The 13,217-nt window shown below is 39.0% G+C and overlaps 1 protein-coding gene across 1 annotated transcript; it reads left to right on the top strand.

Moving 5' to 3' along the window:
- The first annotated feature begins 1,540 nt into the window (after positions 1–1,540).
- LOC146629544 (E3 ISG15--protein ligase HERC5-like) lies at positions 1,541–11,847 on the top strand. The gene is made up of 23 exons (XM_085358693.1): positions 1,541–1,757; positions 1,845–1,965; positions 2,090–2,166; positions 2,294–2,515; positions 2,675–2,766; positions 3,330–3,460; positions 3,662–3,786; positions 4,476–4,534; positions 4,662–4,780; positions 4,892–4,951; positions 5,045–5,150; positions 5,264–5,462; positions 5,949–6,097; positions 6,214–6,321; positions 6,451–6,549; positions 6,971–7,138; positions 7,235–7,375; positions 7,490–7,659; positions 7,855–7,918; positions 8,008–8,078; positions 8,175–8,358; positions 10,605–10,707; positions 11,639–11,847. Exons 1-23 carry the CDS (start codon positions 1,541–1,543, stop codon positions 11,845–11,847), a joined length of 2,994 nt encoding a protein of 997 aa, XP_085214819.1.
- The last annotated feature ends 1,370 nt before the right edge of the window (positions 11,848–13,217 follow it).

The raw sequence follows: 13,217 nt of genomic DNA, 5'->3' as shown, positions 1-13,217 counted from the left end.
TGTTCTGTGTTCCAGATGTGGATTTACTATTAAAGTTTTACTTGGAGTTACCTGAAAGTGACCCACTTTGCTCATTTCCTTCTCAATATTGATATTCTTGCTTCAGAATAATCCAACCCCTTCCCTTTAAACCAGGATCGCTCTGTTTGGCTGCTTCCACAAACAAAAGATTTGAACAATAGGTGGGTGGAGTCTCCATCCTCAGCCACAGCTGTGTGCCAAAGTGTCATGTTTCGGCTGTGTGCAGGCAAGAGAAGGACCCAAACGCAAAACTCACAGACACAAAAGTGAACTCAAAACACTGCTTTATTGCAGGCTTGGGAAGGAAACAAAGAACAAACTAAACTGGGGAAAACTGCAACTAACTCATACGTGAAAACACATGGCAACTCACACAGCTATGAGCAAGACCACAACACTGACAAAGAGAAACACAGGGCTTAAATACACAGAGGGATAACGAGGGAATGAGACACAGAAGGAGAGCACAGCTGGGAGTAATCAGGCTGGACGAGACAAGGGAAGCAAAACTAGAATCACTCACATAAGACATGGACCTTCAAAGTAAAACAGGAAACACACTGACTGAACTCTAAACATGCAAACTTAACAGCAACTGAGAAGACAGAACATAGGAGCCTGAAACATGGGACAGAAAGGCACAGTAGACACAATGTGGACATAACAACGCCACAGGGAAAGAGTAAAACAAAACACAGAACCTCTTAGAAAATAAAATAGGAAACATAATGAAACGCAGACATGACTACATGAACTTGACAACATAACAGACATGAAACACATGAAGGGCAAGGGAGACTTAACAGGGGTTGGAAGACACAAGGGGAATCTAATAACAAAGAACTAGAAAAACTCATGAGCTTAATCATATAAACATCCAAATAAACTAAACTCAAAACACTGGGTCATAAGACCCGGCATCGTGACACCAAGCTGATAATATTTGGAATACCTGGTCTCACTGACATCATACAGAGCCAAGAGTTTAAAGAAACAGTCTGGAACAAAGTACTTACAAGCTTTTAGCTCACAGCGATTACTTGTACATATAATGACACCATTGTCTGAATCTTAGGTCATGTTCAATATGAGCATCCATCATTGTGATGGTATGTATGACAGAAAATAAGAAAAAGCACAAATGATATCTTGCACACCTGGTATACTTAACAGTTAACAGCCTCACACATTTTCTTGTTATTTAGGGTAAAAGCCACACCTCCTTCAGAAAACACCAAATGCAGAGTAACTTCGTGACTCATGCGAATGACTTGCTCAGTATAGGTAAATATGTTGCTGTCATGCAAAATCTGCACACGTCAACTCCAGTTTCGTTTTTGGTTTTCCAGCTAAGGTAATAAACCACGTGCCAGTGACTCACTAGGTGTGGTGTTTTTATTGTTTGTAAGTTTTGTTTTCTCACAGCTGACTTTGCTCAATAAACCAGTCAGGTTTCGTTTCATACTTCCACCTGAGTCATAAAAAGCAGCTGCTTGTACTGCACAGTCATTTTAGCATCATGTTTTCATGGGGAGAGGACTGGCAGCAGGGCTTTCGCTTGAAAAGACCCTCAAATATTTCACCTGCTGATGGAGTACGCTCTTTAAACCTCAGCTTTCAAGTCACAGATCTTTCAGCAGGTCACAGACTGCTTGCCTTCATTAAAAGAAATGGGGATGTTTACATCATTCACACAGTTGAGAGCCAAGATGAGGGAAGAGTGAGAGGGAAACAGAGTGAGTATCAGCTTTATGTCTCTGTCTCAATTTCACTTCTCTGCCTGTGTTGATCCACTATGACCTGCTCTGTGTGTAAATCTGCAGAGATTGTGAAATGCGAAGAGAAGATTGAGGCTGTGAGTTGTGGTGAAGATGTGGTGAGGATTCTGTCTGAAAGCGGCATCGTTTTTTGTGTGGATCAAGCTCGCCCTCCTTTCAGTCCCAGGTGAGGTCAAAGATTTGCAGCTTCAGTTTTTAAGGGATCGTCCTTCAATTTCCAGTTGAATTCACAATAACCTGCCGTTGTAATCACAGAAGAGTTTGATCACTTCTTGCATGTGTTCTGTCAGCACACCAGAAGCACTGCGCAACAAACAGGTGTCTCAGGTGACTTGTGGGAGCCAGCATACAGTCGTTTTGACAAAAGGTAGCGTGAAGTATGTAGTAAGCAAGAAAAGGCTTGTGAACCTGAATGAAAACGAATCCTTTTCACAGGTTTAGTGGATTTAGGAGTTTAATATGATAGAAAAGTATTATGTTGATTTTCCTCACAGATGGTCAGTTGTATACTTGGGGCCAGGACTCCAGGGGGCAGCTGGGTCTGGGCACAAACGAGCAATACGTGAATTCACCCCAGCATGTCAGATCTTTGTCAGCGATCCCAGTGGTCCAGGTCGCTGCAGGTGGAGAGCAGAGCTTCGCCCTCTCTGTCTCTGGAGGAGTGTTTAGCTGGGGCAGAAATGACTGTGGACAGCTTGGACTGGGTGACACACAAGGTACTACAACGAAAGTTTAAATCTCTCACTCTCAGTATCTGTCAATATCTGTCAATATTGCACTGAAGTGTGGTTCCCAGAAGGAATCTGATGTATATGTACTCAAGGTGCAGGTATCAAAATATACATGCAATATTCAGTATTTTGTTTTTCTCGTAGACAGACATACACCGACTCCGGTTCATTACCTAAACATGAAGAAAACTGTTTCCATTTCCTGTGGGAAGGACCACACTGCCGCTCTGACAAAGGTGAGTCAACAACAGTTAACAGGCTCACATAAAATTGTACCACCAGAACAAGCAGAGAAACAATTAAATGCTGACTATGATTTAAATGAGCTGTGATTAAAACATTGATAGATGTCAGAAGATGTATTTTGTTGTGTGAAGTGTTGAACTCAGTATTTCAGTTGTGGTCTTTGTCGTTGTTTCCATGTTTATTTCCATAATCTTTGTTTTTTGTTTTCTTTGCGCATCTTTCAAATTACTTTACGCTTTAATTTGAAGGTTGCTTTACAGGAGGAAATAATAGATGAATGCATGATATTTGATATACACTCAATCTGTGTTCTTTTTTATTTTTTTTTGTTTAAAGTTGACTCCAGTTATTTATATTGAGGTTTATTTTATTTGTCTGTTTTTTAATTTGAAAGAAATTCCAGTACTTTCATACTATCATTGTTTATTTTGCATTAATTATGAAAGCGCCTTTTTGTTTCTTATTCTTTGGCTTCTAATTGCTTTTCCACAAACTCCTGAGATAACTATATGTACATGGCAAAAATTAATATGAACTGTTGTCTGGTTCTCAGGACGGTGCAGTGTTTACATTTGGCTCTGGTCAATATGGACAGCTTGGCCACAACTCGTTACAAAATGAACAGCGTCCTCGGCTTGTTGCAGAGCTCTGGGGGGCAAAGGTCACAAAGGTTGCATGTGGAAGGTAACATTTAATTATTATTATATCATAAATAATTGAAAAAGAAAAGCGTTTACTGCTGAGCAAACAGGAAACTTCAACTTCTGTCTTATATCTTCAGAGTGATCATACTGAGGTCCACCAACAACACAGATGTTTAAAACCTTTGAAAAAGCATGTTTTACATTGTGGACTTTCCTTTTCATGCACTCTTTTCTCAATCAGCTACCACACACTGGTACTGACAGAATCCAAGAAGGTGTACTCGTTTGGGTGTAATGAACAAGGGCAGCTGGGACGTGGAGAAGAGACTCAGGCATCAGTGCCACTACCTGTGCAACTGCCACATGGTAAATACATTTATCTGAACAGAAGAGTCGATTCAATTTACAATTACACAAAACTAACAGTAACAATTAAATAATTTTATTGTTAGAGTAATAATTAAGGTGTGTCACATCCAACTGTATAGATAGAGGTTATAAACCTGACAAAGACACACACACATATATTCACTATGCAACAATAAAAAGTGCTACTCAGAGGTACTGAGTCTTCTGAAACCAGTGAGGAGCTGCACTGTTGGGCTTTGCACTTGCTGCAGGTGTAACACGGATGAGCCAATAGCCCAATAGATAATTGGGTAAAGCCTTAGTTTAAAATAATTTGTAATTCTGACTATAAGGGCTTGAATATAATCATAGACAAAATGTTTGGCCACGCATCAAATACTGGAAAACTTAAAATAATCCAAAAAATAAATGTCATGAACTCACGGCAGGTTTTAGGTTTTCTGCTGTATGTTTTTAAAGTGCTGATGAAAAAAAAATTTAAGCAAATAAAACTGGACCTGAATTTGATCCAAATAACCAAGTTAACCACAGTTAACAACAAAAAGGTTTATTGACTAAATGTCACAAATTAAGCCCACTGTAAGAGCAAGTCGCTATATCTTATATTTCTTTCTGGAACTGAAAAACCATCCCATACAGTACAGTTGACTCTTAGGTAGATAATTTCTCATCTGTTTTTATTCTAGACATTTCTAACATCTATGCAGGAGGAAACACTTCATTTGCAACACGCACGCCTAATGAGGTACCAGCACAAATGCATACAGTGCAGTAAGGATACCTGTGGGAGGATGTAAACATGGCTTTACCAGTTATATCTACTTGTGAGGTCATGTGTCTAAACCAAACATGAACCTTTGCTTCTTTCACAGGGCGCTGATCACGAGTCAGGCAGTGGCACAAAGAACAAGGTGACAGAACACTCTATTGATAACATGATTGACAAATGGGTCTCTGCATATAATCCAAAGCTGTGGAAAAATCTAAAAGAGTAAGTCTAACACAAAAGCAGCTGTTATTGTTGTTGTTTGTAACTGGTTTGCTGCACAGCATGTACACTGTAGTCTTAGTGTTACTGACTAACCTCATGAACTCTTCGCAGGGAAATTCACAGGATGCTCACATCTCCATCCTGTATGAATCAAAGCTTTCTTGACAGGAGGTAAGAACACCATTTATGAGCATGATCATGACTTCTTTATATCTGTTGAATTTAACATTTGAAGATACACATTTGTCATTTTCTTCATGTCAGCAAAGATAAACATTTCCAAACTTCACCAACGTACTCCGGTTTGGACTTGTCACTTGCACGGCAAAGTTTTGAGAAGCTGGTGATGCAAGATGTTGTTTTTGCAGAGGTATTGAACTGGAATGTGACTAACACACGTTTGTAACCTGATGAGCAGTTAACTAAAAAAGTAAGAAGTGGACTTTAATTAAACCTTTAATTAATAACAAGTTGCATCAGCAGGCTGAGACTGCTGTTCTGCAGCTGCTTCCATCTGTTGATATGAACCCTGTGGGAGTGGAAGGATTGAGGATCTTCCTGCTTCTCAATGAACTTCTGCATGCATGCATACAGAAATGCAGATGGCAACAAAGCAAAAGGCTTGCTGATGCAGTCGCTGCTACCATGCAACGACTCCCCAATGAAAGCGTCCAGATTTTAGGTACGGTGACACCTACTATTTTGCTTACTGGCTGTCCCGACTTTAGTGCAGTTCTCACATCAACATCATTCTATCCAACTCCAACAGTTCTCAAAGCAGTTAATGCATTTCCCATAACACAATCTCACCTATGCAAAAAACACTAAACTAACAACTAATTTAACAAATCTGAGGAATTAGTCCAAAACCTTGCTGAAGCTTTGCGATTCAGAGCTCATAATTATGTCACAACTCAATTATTATTTAATGTAATTTAATTGTTTTTAAAGCAATTTTAAAGTCTGTTGTTCAGGCATATATTTAGGCAGACTTTAACAACTTTAAAATCTTCAGCACGTCTATTAAAAGTGTATTTATTGGATTAGTATATACTGTTTAAATGCATCAATGTATTAAATGATAGCTTTTTATTCTAATGAACACTCTAGACTTCTTAATCCATGATATCAGCCAGTGAAGAGCTGACTGTAACTTTGTCATCCTCAGGGGAATGGTGGTCCTCACTGTCACCCTCCGACATGATCAGATATGTTCAGGTGTGGAAGACGGCCCTCTCGTGGATTCCAATCTTTAAGTCTGTTTCTTGCGACGCTCAAGCCAGAAACGTACTGCTAATCCTCCAGCATATGTACTATGTCAGTATCACAAATTATCAAAATTTAATTAAATGTATTACTGCTCAGCTTTTCAACAAAAAAAGTTGGATTTTCACACAGCCAGTATAACAAATACTACCACTTCTTGTTTTAAGACCAATGAGATAAACAAGAAAATCCCAGAAACAACTTTTTGCCTCGAGCTTAGGCAGATGTTTCTAAAGGAGGATCTCAAACGTTGGCGAACAAAGTCAAAACTCAAGGTGAGGTCAGCTGACAACAAGTACGTTGAACCTGCTAAGATGGCAGTCAACCCACCAAATGACTCATTCATGTTAACACACTGTTAAGCTCACTAACTGTTTATGTGGGTTGTTTCCTTTTTTTTCCAGAATGCAGATGATCTGCCTGTGATTCTGTGCAAGTACCCATTTGTGATGGATCTGAAATCAAAGAAGCTGGTTTTTGACATGAATTCTGCATTCACTCAGGTAACTTCACCACCCTGTTACAGGAAAACAATAGCAGAATTTGTAATTTTCCAGTCTGCATTAGTGTGTATTAGTGATCGCACTTTAAAGCTACACTATTCAGCAGTTTTATATAACAGACAAAACAACCATCTATAAAAAACAAAGGAGTCACAACAGAAAATAAACTAACAGAATACAATCATGAATCAGCAGCTGCCCTCAGTGCTGCAGAAGATTCCAACATTTTGTTGTTTTATTTGTTTTAGTTCTCTCAGCACTCTTTTCACTCACAGTTCAGGCAGGCGTCAGTTTCAGAACCTCAGAACAGAAGCAAGAGCCAGTCTAGCTCACGTGGTTCACCAGCTGCCTTATATACATCACAATTGGATTTAAATAGAGAATTTATTTTAAAATCATGATACTTTGTTTTGTCTTGCAGAATGAACAGCAGGCGCCTCCACAGATGGTTTTTGATTTTCAATACGGATGGATTTCCCAGTCAAAACCCAAATTTTTTAAACTGCACCTGCAGCGCGCATCACTTTTCGAAAGCACCTTCAGAGAGCTGGCAGCTACTGCTCACAGCGACTTCAAGAAGCCACTTGTGGTGAATATTTGATTGATTTTCACCTGATGATTAATGCATAGCCATTCTTCTGCAACTGTTCTTTCCAGAAGCATCTCTAATATTTATATTTCTCAGGTCCATTTTGATGAGGATCCAAACATCAAAGATGTCTACAAACGAGACCTTTTTCACCACCTGTTTCTTAAAATGGTGTCAGAAGAATCTGGGATGTTCATGCTCAATGACTCCAAAACCCTGGCATGGTTTCCCTCCAATGTAAGACTTTAAAACTGAACCCACCAACTGTATAAAATTGGTTAAAAGATTAAAATTTAAACGATAAGCAATAATGAACCAAAAATAAACCAAAGTGAATTTTTATTAATGCAGGCAACAGAGGAGAGCAAGAGAAACTTCTTCCTGTTTGGACTACTGTGTGGCTTGGCCTTGTACAACCAGTGTATCATACACTTACCATTCCCACTGGTTCTGTTCAAGAAGCTACTCGGTTTAGAGCCGACACTGGAGGATATGAAGGAGTTCAGCCCGACTGTAGGACGGTAAGTATCCATTTCATTTCAGTAACACATGCTGCTGCTGGTCCCACAGCCTGTCCCTGGACAAGCAGAAGAAAATGTATGGATGGATGTATTTTAAGTTGTGGTGTGTCAAAAGTTACAGTAACTTGTGGCTGCTGTAAAATGTACATAGTTGAACTTCTTTTGATACAACTTTTTGTTTTAATTTCTTTAAAGGAGTCTGCAGACCATCTTAAACTATGAAGATGATGTTCTGGATAATCTCTACATGGACTTTTTGGTATGTGTTTTACTATAGAAGATGATCAGTAATCTGTCTCATTCTCAGGTTTTGCAGCTAAACTCATCTGATTTATAACTAATTTACAGATAATCTGGGATGGAACATATGTTGACCTGGATCCTCAAACTCCTGGAAAGCCACTGACAAGTCAAAATAAGTAAGCATATAAAACATGAAGTGTTTGTGAGGTTCATCTGCAGCACCTTTGTCTCTGTGAAATATTTGCTAATTTAACATTTTCCCTCCTAAACAGGAAGGAGTTTGTGGAGGCCTATGTGAATCATGCCTTCAACACATCAGTGGAGAGTCTGTTCCAGGAGTTCAAGCGAGGCTTCTTCCTGGTGTGTGAGCAGGATTTGGTGAGGCTGTTTCGACCAGAGGAGCTGCAGGGAGTGCTGGTCGGCCAGGACGTGTATGACTGGGAAAAGTTCAAACAGGTACATTCAGCCAAACAGACACAGGCTGTAGTTTCACAGCTGTCCTGTAGCACAATAACTGTGTACTGCCAAAAGCATTCAGTCGGCTGCTTTAACACAAATATGAACTTGAGTCACATCTCAGTCTTAATCCAGACTTTTGTATGATAGTATAATACAATAGTCAGCCCACCCTTTGCAGCTATAACTGCTTCAACTCTTCTGGGAAAGCTTTCCACAAGGTTTAGGTGTGTTTATGTGAATTTTTTGACTATTCTTCCAGAAGTGCATTTGTGGTGTCAGACACTGATGTTGGAGGAGAAGGCCTGGCTCATAGTTGCTGCTCTAATTCATCCCAAATATGTTCTATCAGGGTGAGGTCAGGACTCTGTGCAGGCTAGTCCAGTTCTTCTACACCAAACTCGCTCTTCCATGTCTTTATGGACCTTGTATTGTGCACTGGTGCCCAGCCATGTTGGAACAGAAAGTGGCCATCCCCAAACTGGAAGCATGAAATTGTCTTGATATGCTGAAGCATTAAGAGTTCCTTTCATCTGCACTAAGGGGGCGAACCCAACTCCTGATAAACAGCCCCACAACAAAACCGCCCCTCCACCACACTTTACACTTGGCACAGTGCAGTCAGACAAGTACTTCTGGCAACCACCAAACCCTGACACATCCATCGGATTGCCAGTCAGAGAAGTGTGATTCGTCACTCCAGTAAACACATCTCCACTGCTTTAGAGTCCAGTGTTGAGATGCTTAAATCACTCCATCTGACGCTTTGCATTGTGTTTGCCAATGTAAGGCTGGGATGCAGCTGCTCAGCCATGGAAACCAATGAAGTTTGGACATCTGTAACAATAGCAGACTGCAGACATTGGTGACTTAAGTGCACTATGAGCCTTAGCATCAGTTGACTAGCTGTCATTTCCAATTACTTCCACTTTGTTTTAATATCACTAACAGCTGACTATGGAATATTTAATAGCGAGGAAATTTCAATTTCAATGATTTGGATGGATTAGAGCAGGGGTCGGCAACCTGCGGCTCTTTAGTCCGTATAGTGCGGCTCTGCGTGGCTTGGGAAAATAAATTAAAAGTATTTAACTGAAGTGTATTTTATTTATGTTAGTTCTTTTTTCAACTTGTAGTTCTACATTGGAAGATTATTGTGATATTGAAATATAAAAATAAAATTATATTTTATTATTTTTTCATCGCTCAAAATAAGCGCCACACTCGCGGAAGCCGGTGTACCCGCCGAAACGCCGTGCATTTATCGAGACTTTCAACCCCAGGTAGGCCAATTATGGATCTTCGGATCCACATTATGTCGGCAGCTGTTCTCCACCGTGAACTATGTTAAAAACAAACGCCGCTCACGCCTCACAGATGACAGCTTACAGTCCTGCGTGAAGATGAAAGTGACTTCGTACAGCCCCGATTTGCAGACGCTGTGCGCAGAGGTTCAGGAGCAGAAGTCCCATTGTAAACATACCATGGCAGACCCGACGATGTCTCCATGAACGTGCTTTTCAGCATCTCTTTATTGACCACTTTTCACACACGGTTGCTGTACGCATACAGCCAGCTGTAGCTTTTCAGCTCACAGCCCAACACATAGCAACAACAACACAACAGCATAGATGGCACAGACGTTAAGGCGGCGAGGTGTGATTGCGGGTGGCGCTCAGGTGCGTCCGCCTCCCCTGCAGACCACGCCCCGCCACACACATTAACCAGGTAAAATACATATTTAGGCAGAATTTTGCAAATATCTATTTTTCATTTTTTAGCAGCATAGTGCTTTTTTTCCAATTATTTTTTAAAAGTGAGGTCAAGGCTCCAAAAGCCCAAAGGCGATATAAGGGTGGCGGCTCACAGTTTTTGTTTGCTACATGGATCATTTTAGTTCAGCTGGGTGTCTTTCCTTTTGTTATGTTTCTTTAAGAGTTCAAAATGTGTTAATTACATTAATAAAATGTAACTTTCTCTGTAGCACTTCATGGATTTCATAAGCAACACACCTTAGTTTTTCACACAAAGCATAAAGGTAAAAAACAATATATATTATCTTCATTGTAGATGTCAAAAAGTATTTGCGGCTCCCAGTGTTTTCTTTTACGTTGAACCCGGGTCCAAATGGCTCTTTGGGTCTTAAAGGTTGCTGACCCCTGGGTTAGGGAATACTTTTGGCAACATAGTGTATATATGCCTGACTTTAAAAACTCTATTATAACAGTCATTTTCACTGTTTTCAGAACACAAGTTATGGTTGGAAATATCATGACCGCCACCCCACCATACAGATGTTTTGGGAGGTATTTGATGAACTAACTGAAGAGCAGAGGAAAGATTTCCTTCGTAAGTACTTGCTGAAGCCTCCATTATGATATGTTACTGAAATCACACTGTATCATATAAAACATTAGATTTTTCTGCACTTTACCAAGATATATTAGAGAGCAGCATTGTTCTGATTAATATACTGTAAAGCTGCTTTATGTTTGAGTTAGTCATCAAATGCAAAAGAGACACAACACCTCAAATTCTGACAGATGATTTTAAGTATAATGACAACGTAGTGACTCTCTTACTATAATTTGAATAGGTCAGTACCCGGCTTATTGCAGATCTGACGAATATACCTTAATAACAATATTTCAGTCAAATGAAAGATTCTTCATAGCCTGGTTAAGCCTTTTAAAAAAGCCATGTGTTTTTGCACTGGGCCCTGATTCTGTTTTTATTATGCTTGTTCAAAGTACAAAAACGTATGCCAAGGAAAGTGGGCCGAAATTCCTCCCAAAGCTATGTAAAGATTCATTACCAGTTATCACAAACACTTGACTGCAGTTCTTGCTGCCAGGATGCTTCCACCAGTTAATACATTTAGAGGTCAATTGCTTTTTCACATAGGGCCAGCTAGGCTTGAATAATTTTTCCCTTAATGAATGAAATGATAAATTAACAATTGTGTTTTGTATTTACTTTTTACACATAAATGTGACAAATATGCAAAAATACTTTTTCCTGTGATGTGATGATGATAAGATGTATGCAAAAGTTTTCAAATTTACTAAAACGTTGTTAATTATTTGCTTAATGAGATAACATTTTTAGTATAAGCTAGCTTAGGTGAGCCAACCAAATGACCAAAAATGATGAGCAGTGCTATCTTCCTATAGAATTTTTTGGATATTGATGAGCTTTTTCACAATATACTGACATTGATAGCTGTCTAACTATCATTAATTAAGTAAAATTATATTTTCTTTCCATTGTTGTTCATCAGGGTTCCTGACTGGTTACAGGAGAGCTCCTATTCTTGGCATCGACCAGGTCAAGATGAAGGTGCAGTTTCAGAGTGGCACCTGTGATCAGCACTTCCCTGAGTCAGAGACATGTCACTCTAATCTGTATCTGCCTTTTTACTCAACTAAGGAGATCATGCGAGACAGACTGACAGAGGCCCTGCTAGCAGATACAGATTTCACACTGTGATGGTGGATCGTATGCAGCTCTAAAGGAGCGTGCACTGTGTCTGAGCTGAGGAGGAGGGATGAGATTTATTTTTACTCTGGGAACTCATCTTTTTTTTCCTGTGGTACCTCAGGATAATTTACACTGTATTACATTAATATTACACTATAGAAAATGCACAACTTGACTTTGTAACATGTATCTTTTTCAAAAAATTCAACATCCCTACATAAGACTGCTGTGTAACAGCATCAGCATCATACGGCACTTTAGAATTATCTGACTTTTCTTAATATGTCATAATTTATCCAATAATTTAAGTTACTGCTGCATTATAATTCTTATGAATCAAATCTAATTTTTATGCTCAGACAAACATGAACAGGAGAATGTATTGCTTTATAACTACTATATTGCTATAAACATCTGACTATGTAATACAATCCAATAGAGCACTTCTGTATTATTTATCACTTTATTCTTTGTGTTTTGTTTAATTCTGGTGGGGTTGAATTATTTCCAATAATAAATCTTTAACATATGTAACATTGGTTATTTGTTGGAACAATAAAAAAGTGTATTTTACACTAAACATTGCTTACCTGGTGTCAGTAAATCCCTAATTACTGCAGTCTGAGGTTTCCTTAACACGATTTGAAGAAGAAAGAGTACAGTAGTACAATAGAGTCACAAGTGATGAAAGCTGGGACATATATTTGAAAAAAAATGTTTTTCATAGTATATGTTAAAAAAGCAAGCATAGTTTCTTCCAGCCAGACAGATGCTATAGATAATAACAAGTCATCACTTATTATGATCTAATCTAATCTAATAACTCTAGATCAGCCTACAAATGCAGCTGATCTGTAAAGTCAGTTTACAGAAATATATAACCGCATATCATCTACAAAGAAACAAAGCTTTATTACATAAACTCGTTTGTGGCCAATGTGAAGCATCTAACAGAAAGAGGTCGAATGCATATCCTTGAAGCACACCACAAATTTTCAGGTTTCTACACAATGAATTACCATGGGACAAGTAACCACAGTAAAATATCAGTGGCAGAGATATAAAGCGACCACTCTTTAAACAAAATGGAACAGAACAGTTCATGATTTGACCAAAGTGTGGATGTAAATCACTACTTTTATCTTCCAAACAGGAAGGAGTTTGTGGATGCCTACGTGAATCATGCCTCATCAAGGATCAAGGATCAAGGAACATGTATTTTACACCACTTGATACATGTACAGTCAAATCTATTGAATGTTGATATTATTACATTTAATGTAACCATTTAAAATGATTTTGTTTTTGTTTTTCTCCCAAAATCACGTACGTCAACACAGGATCCAGCAGGGGGAGAGTTTTTGGTGAAAGCCACAAAA

The sequence above is a fragment of the Diplotaxodon limnothrissa genome, linkage group LG7, assembly GCF_057381915.1.
Source record: "Diplotaxodon limnothrissa isolate DT_005_m linkage group LG7, D_limnothrissa_male_GT1.1, whole genome shotgun sequence".
Taxonomy (NCBI): Eukaryota; Metazoa; Chordata; class Actinopteri; order Cichliformes; family Cichlidae; genus Diplotaxodon; species Diplotaxodon limnothrissa.
This window is presented reverse-complemented; position numbering and strand designations above follow the sequence as displayed.

Coding starts and splice junctions, on each gene's coding strand:
- LOC146629544 (XM_085358693.1), top strand. CDS start 1,541: ATGTTTTCATGGGGAGAGGACTGGCAGCAGGGCTTTCGCTTGAAAAGA. Junction 2,516..2,674: donor TGGACTGGGTGACACACAAG/GTACTACAACGA, acceptor TTTTTCTCGTAG/ACAGACATACACCGACTCCG. Junction 4,952..5,044: donor CAAAGCTTTCTTGACAGGAG/GTAAGAACACCA, acceptor TCTTCATGTCAG/CAAAGATAAACATTTCCAAA.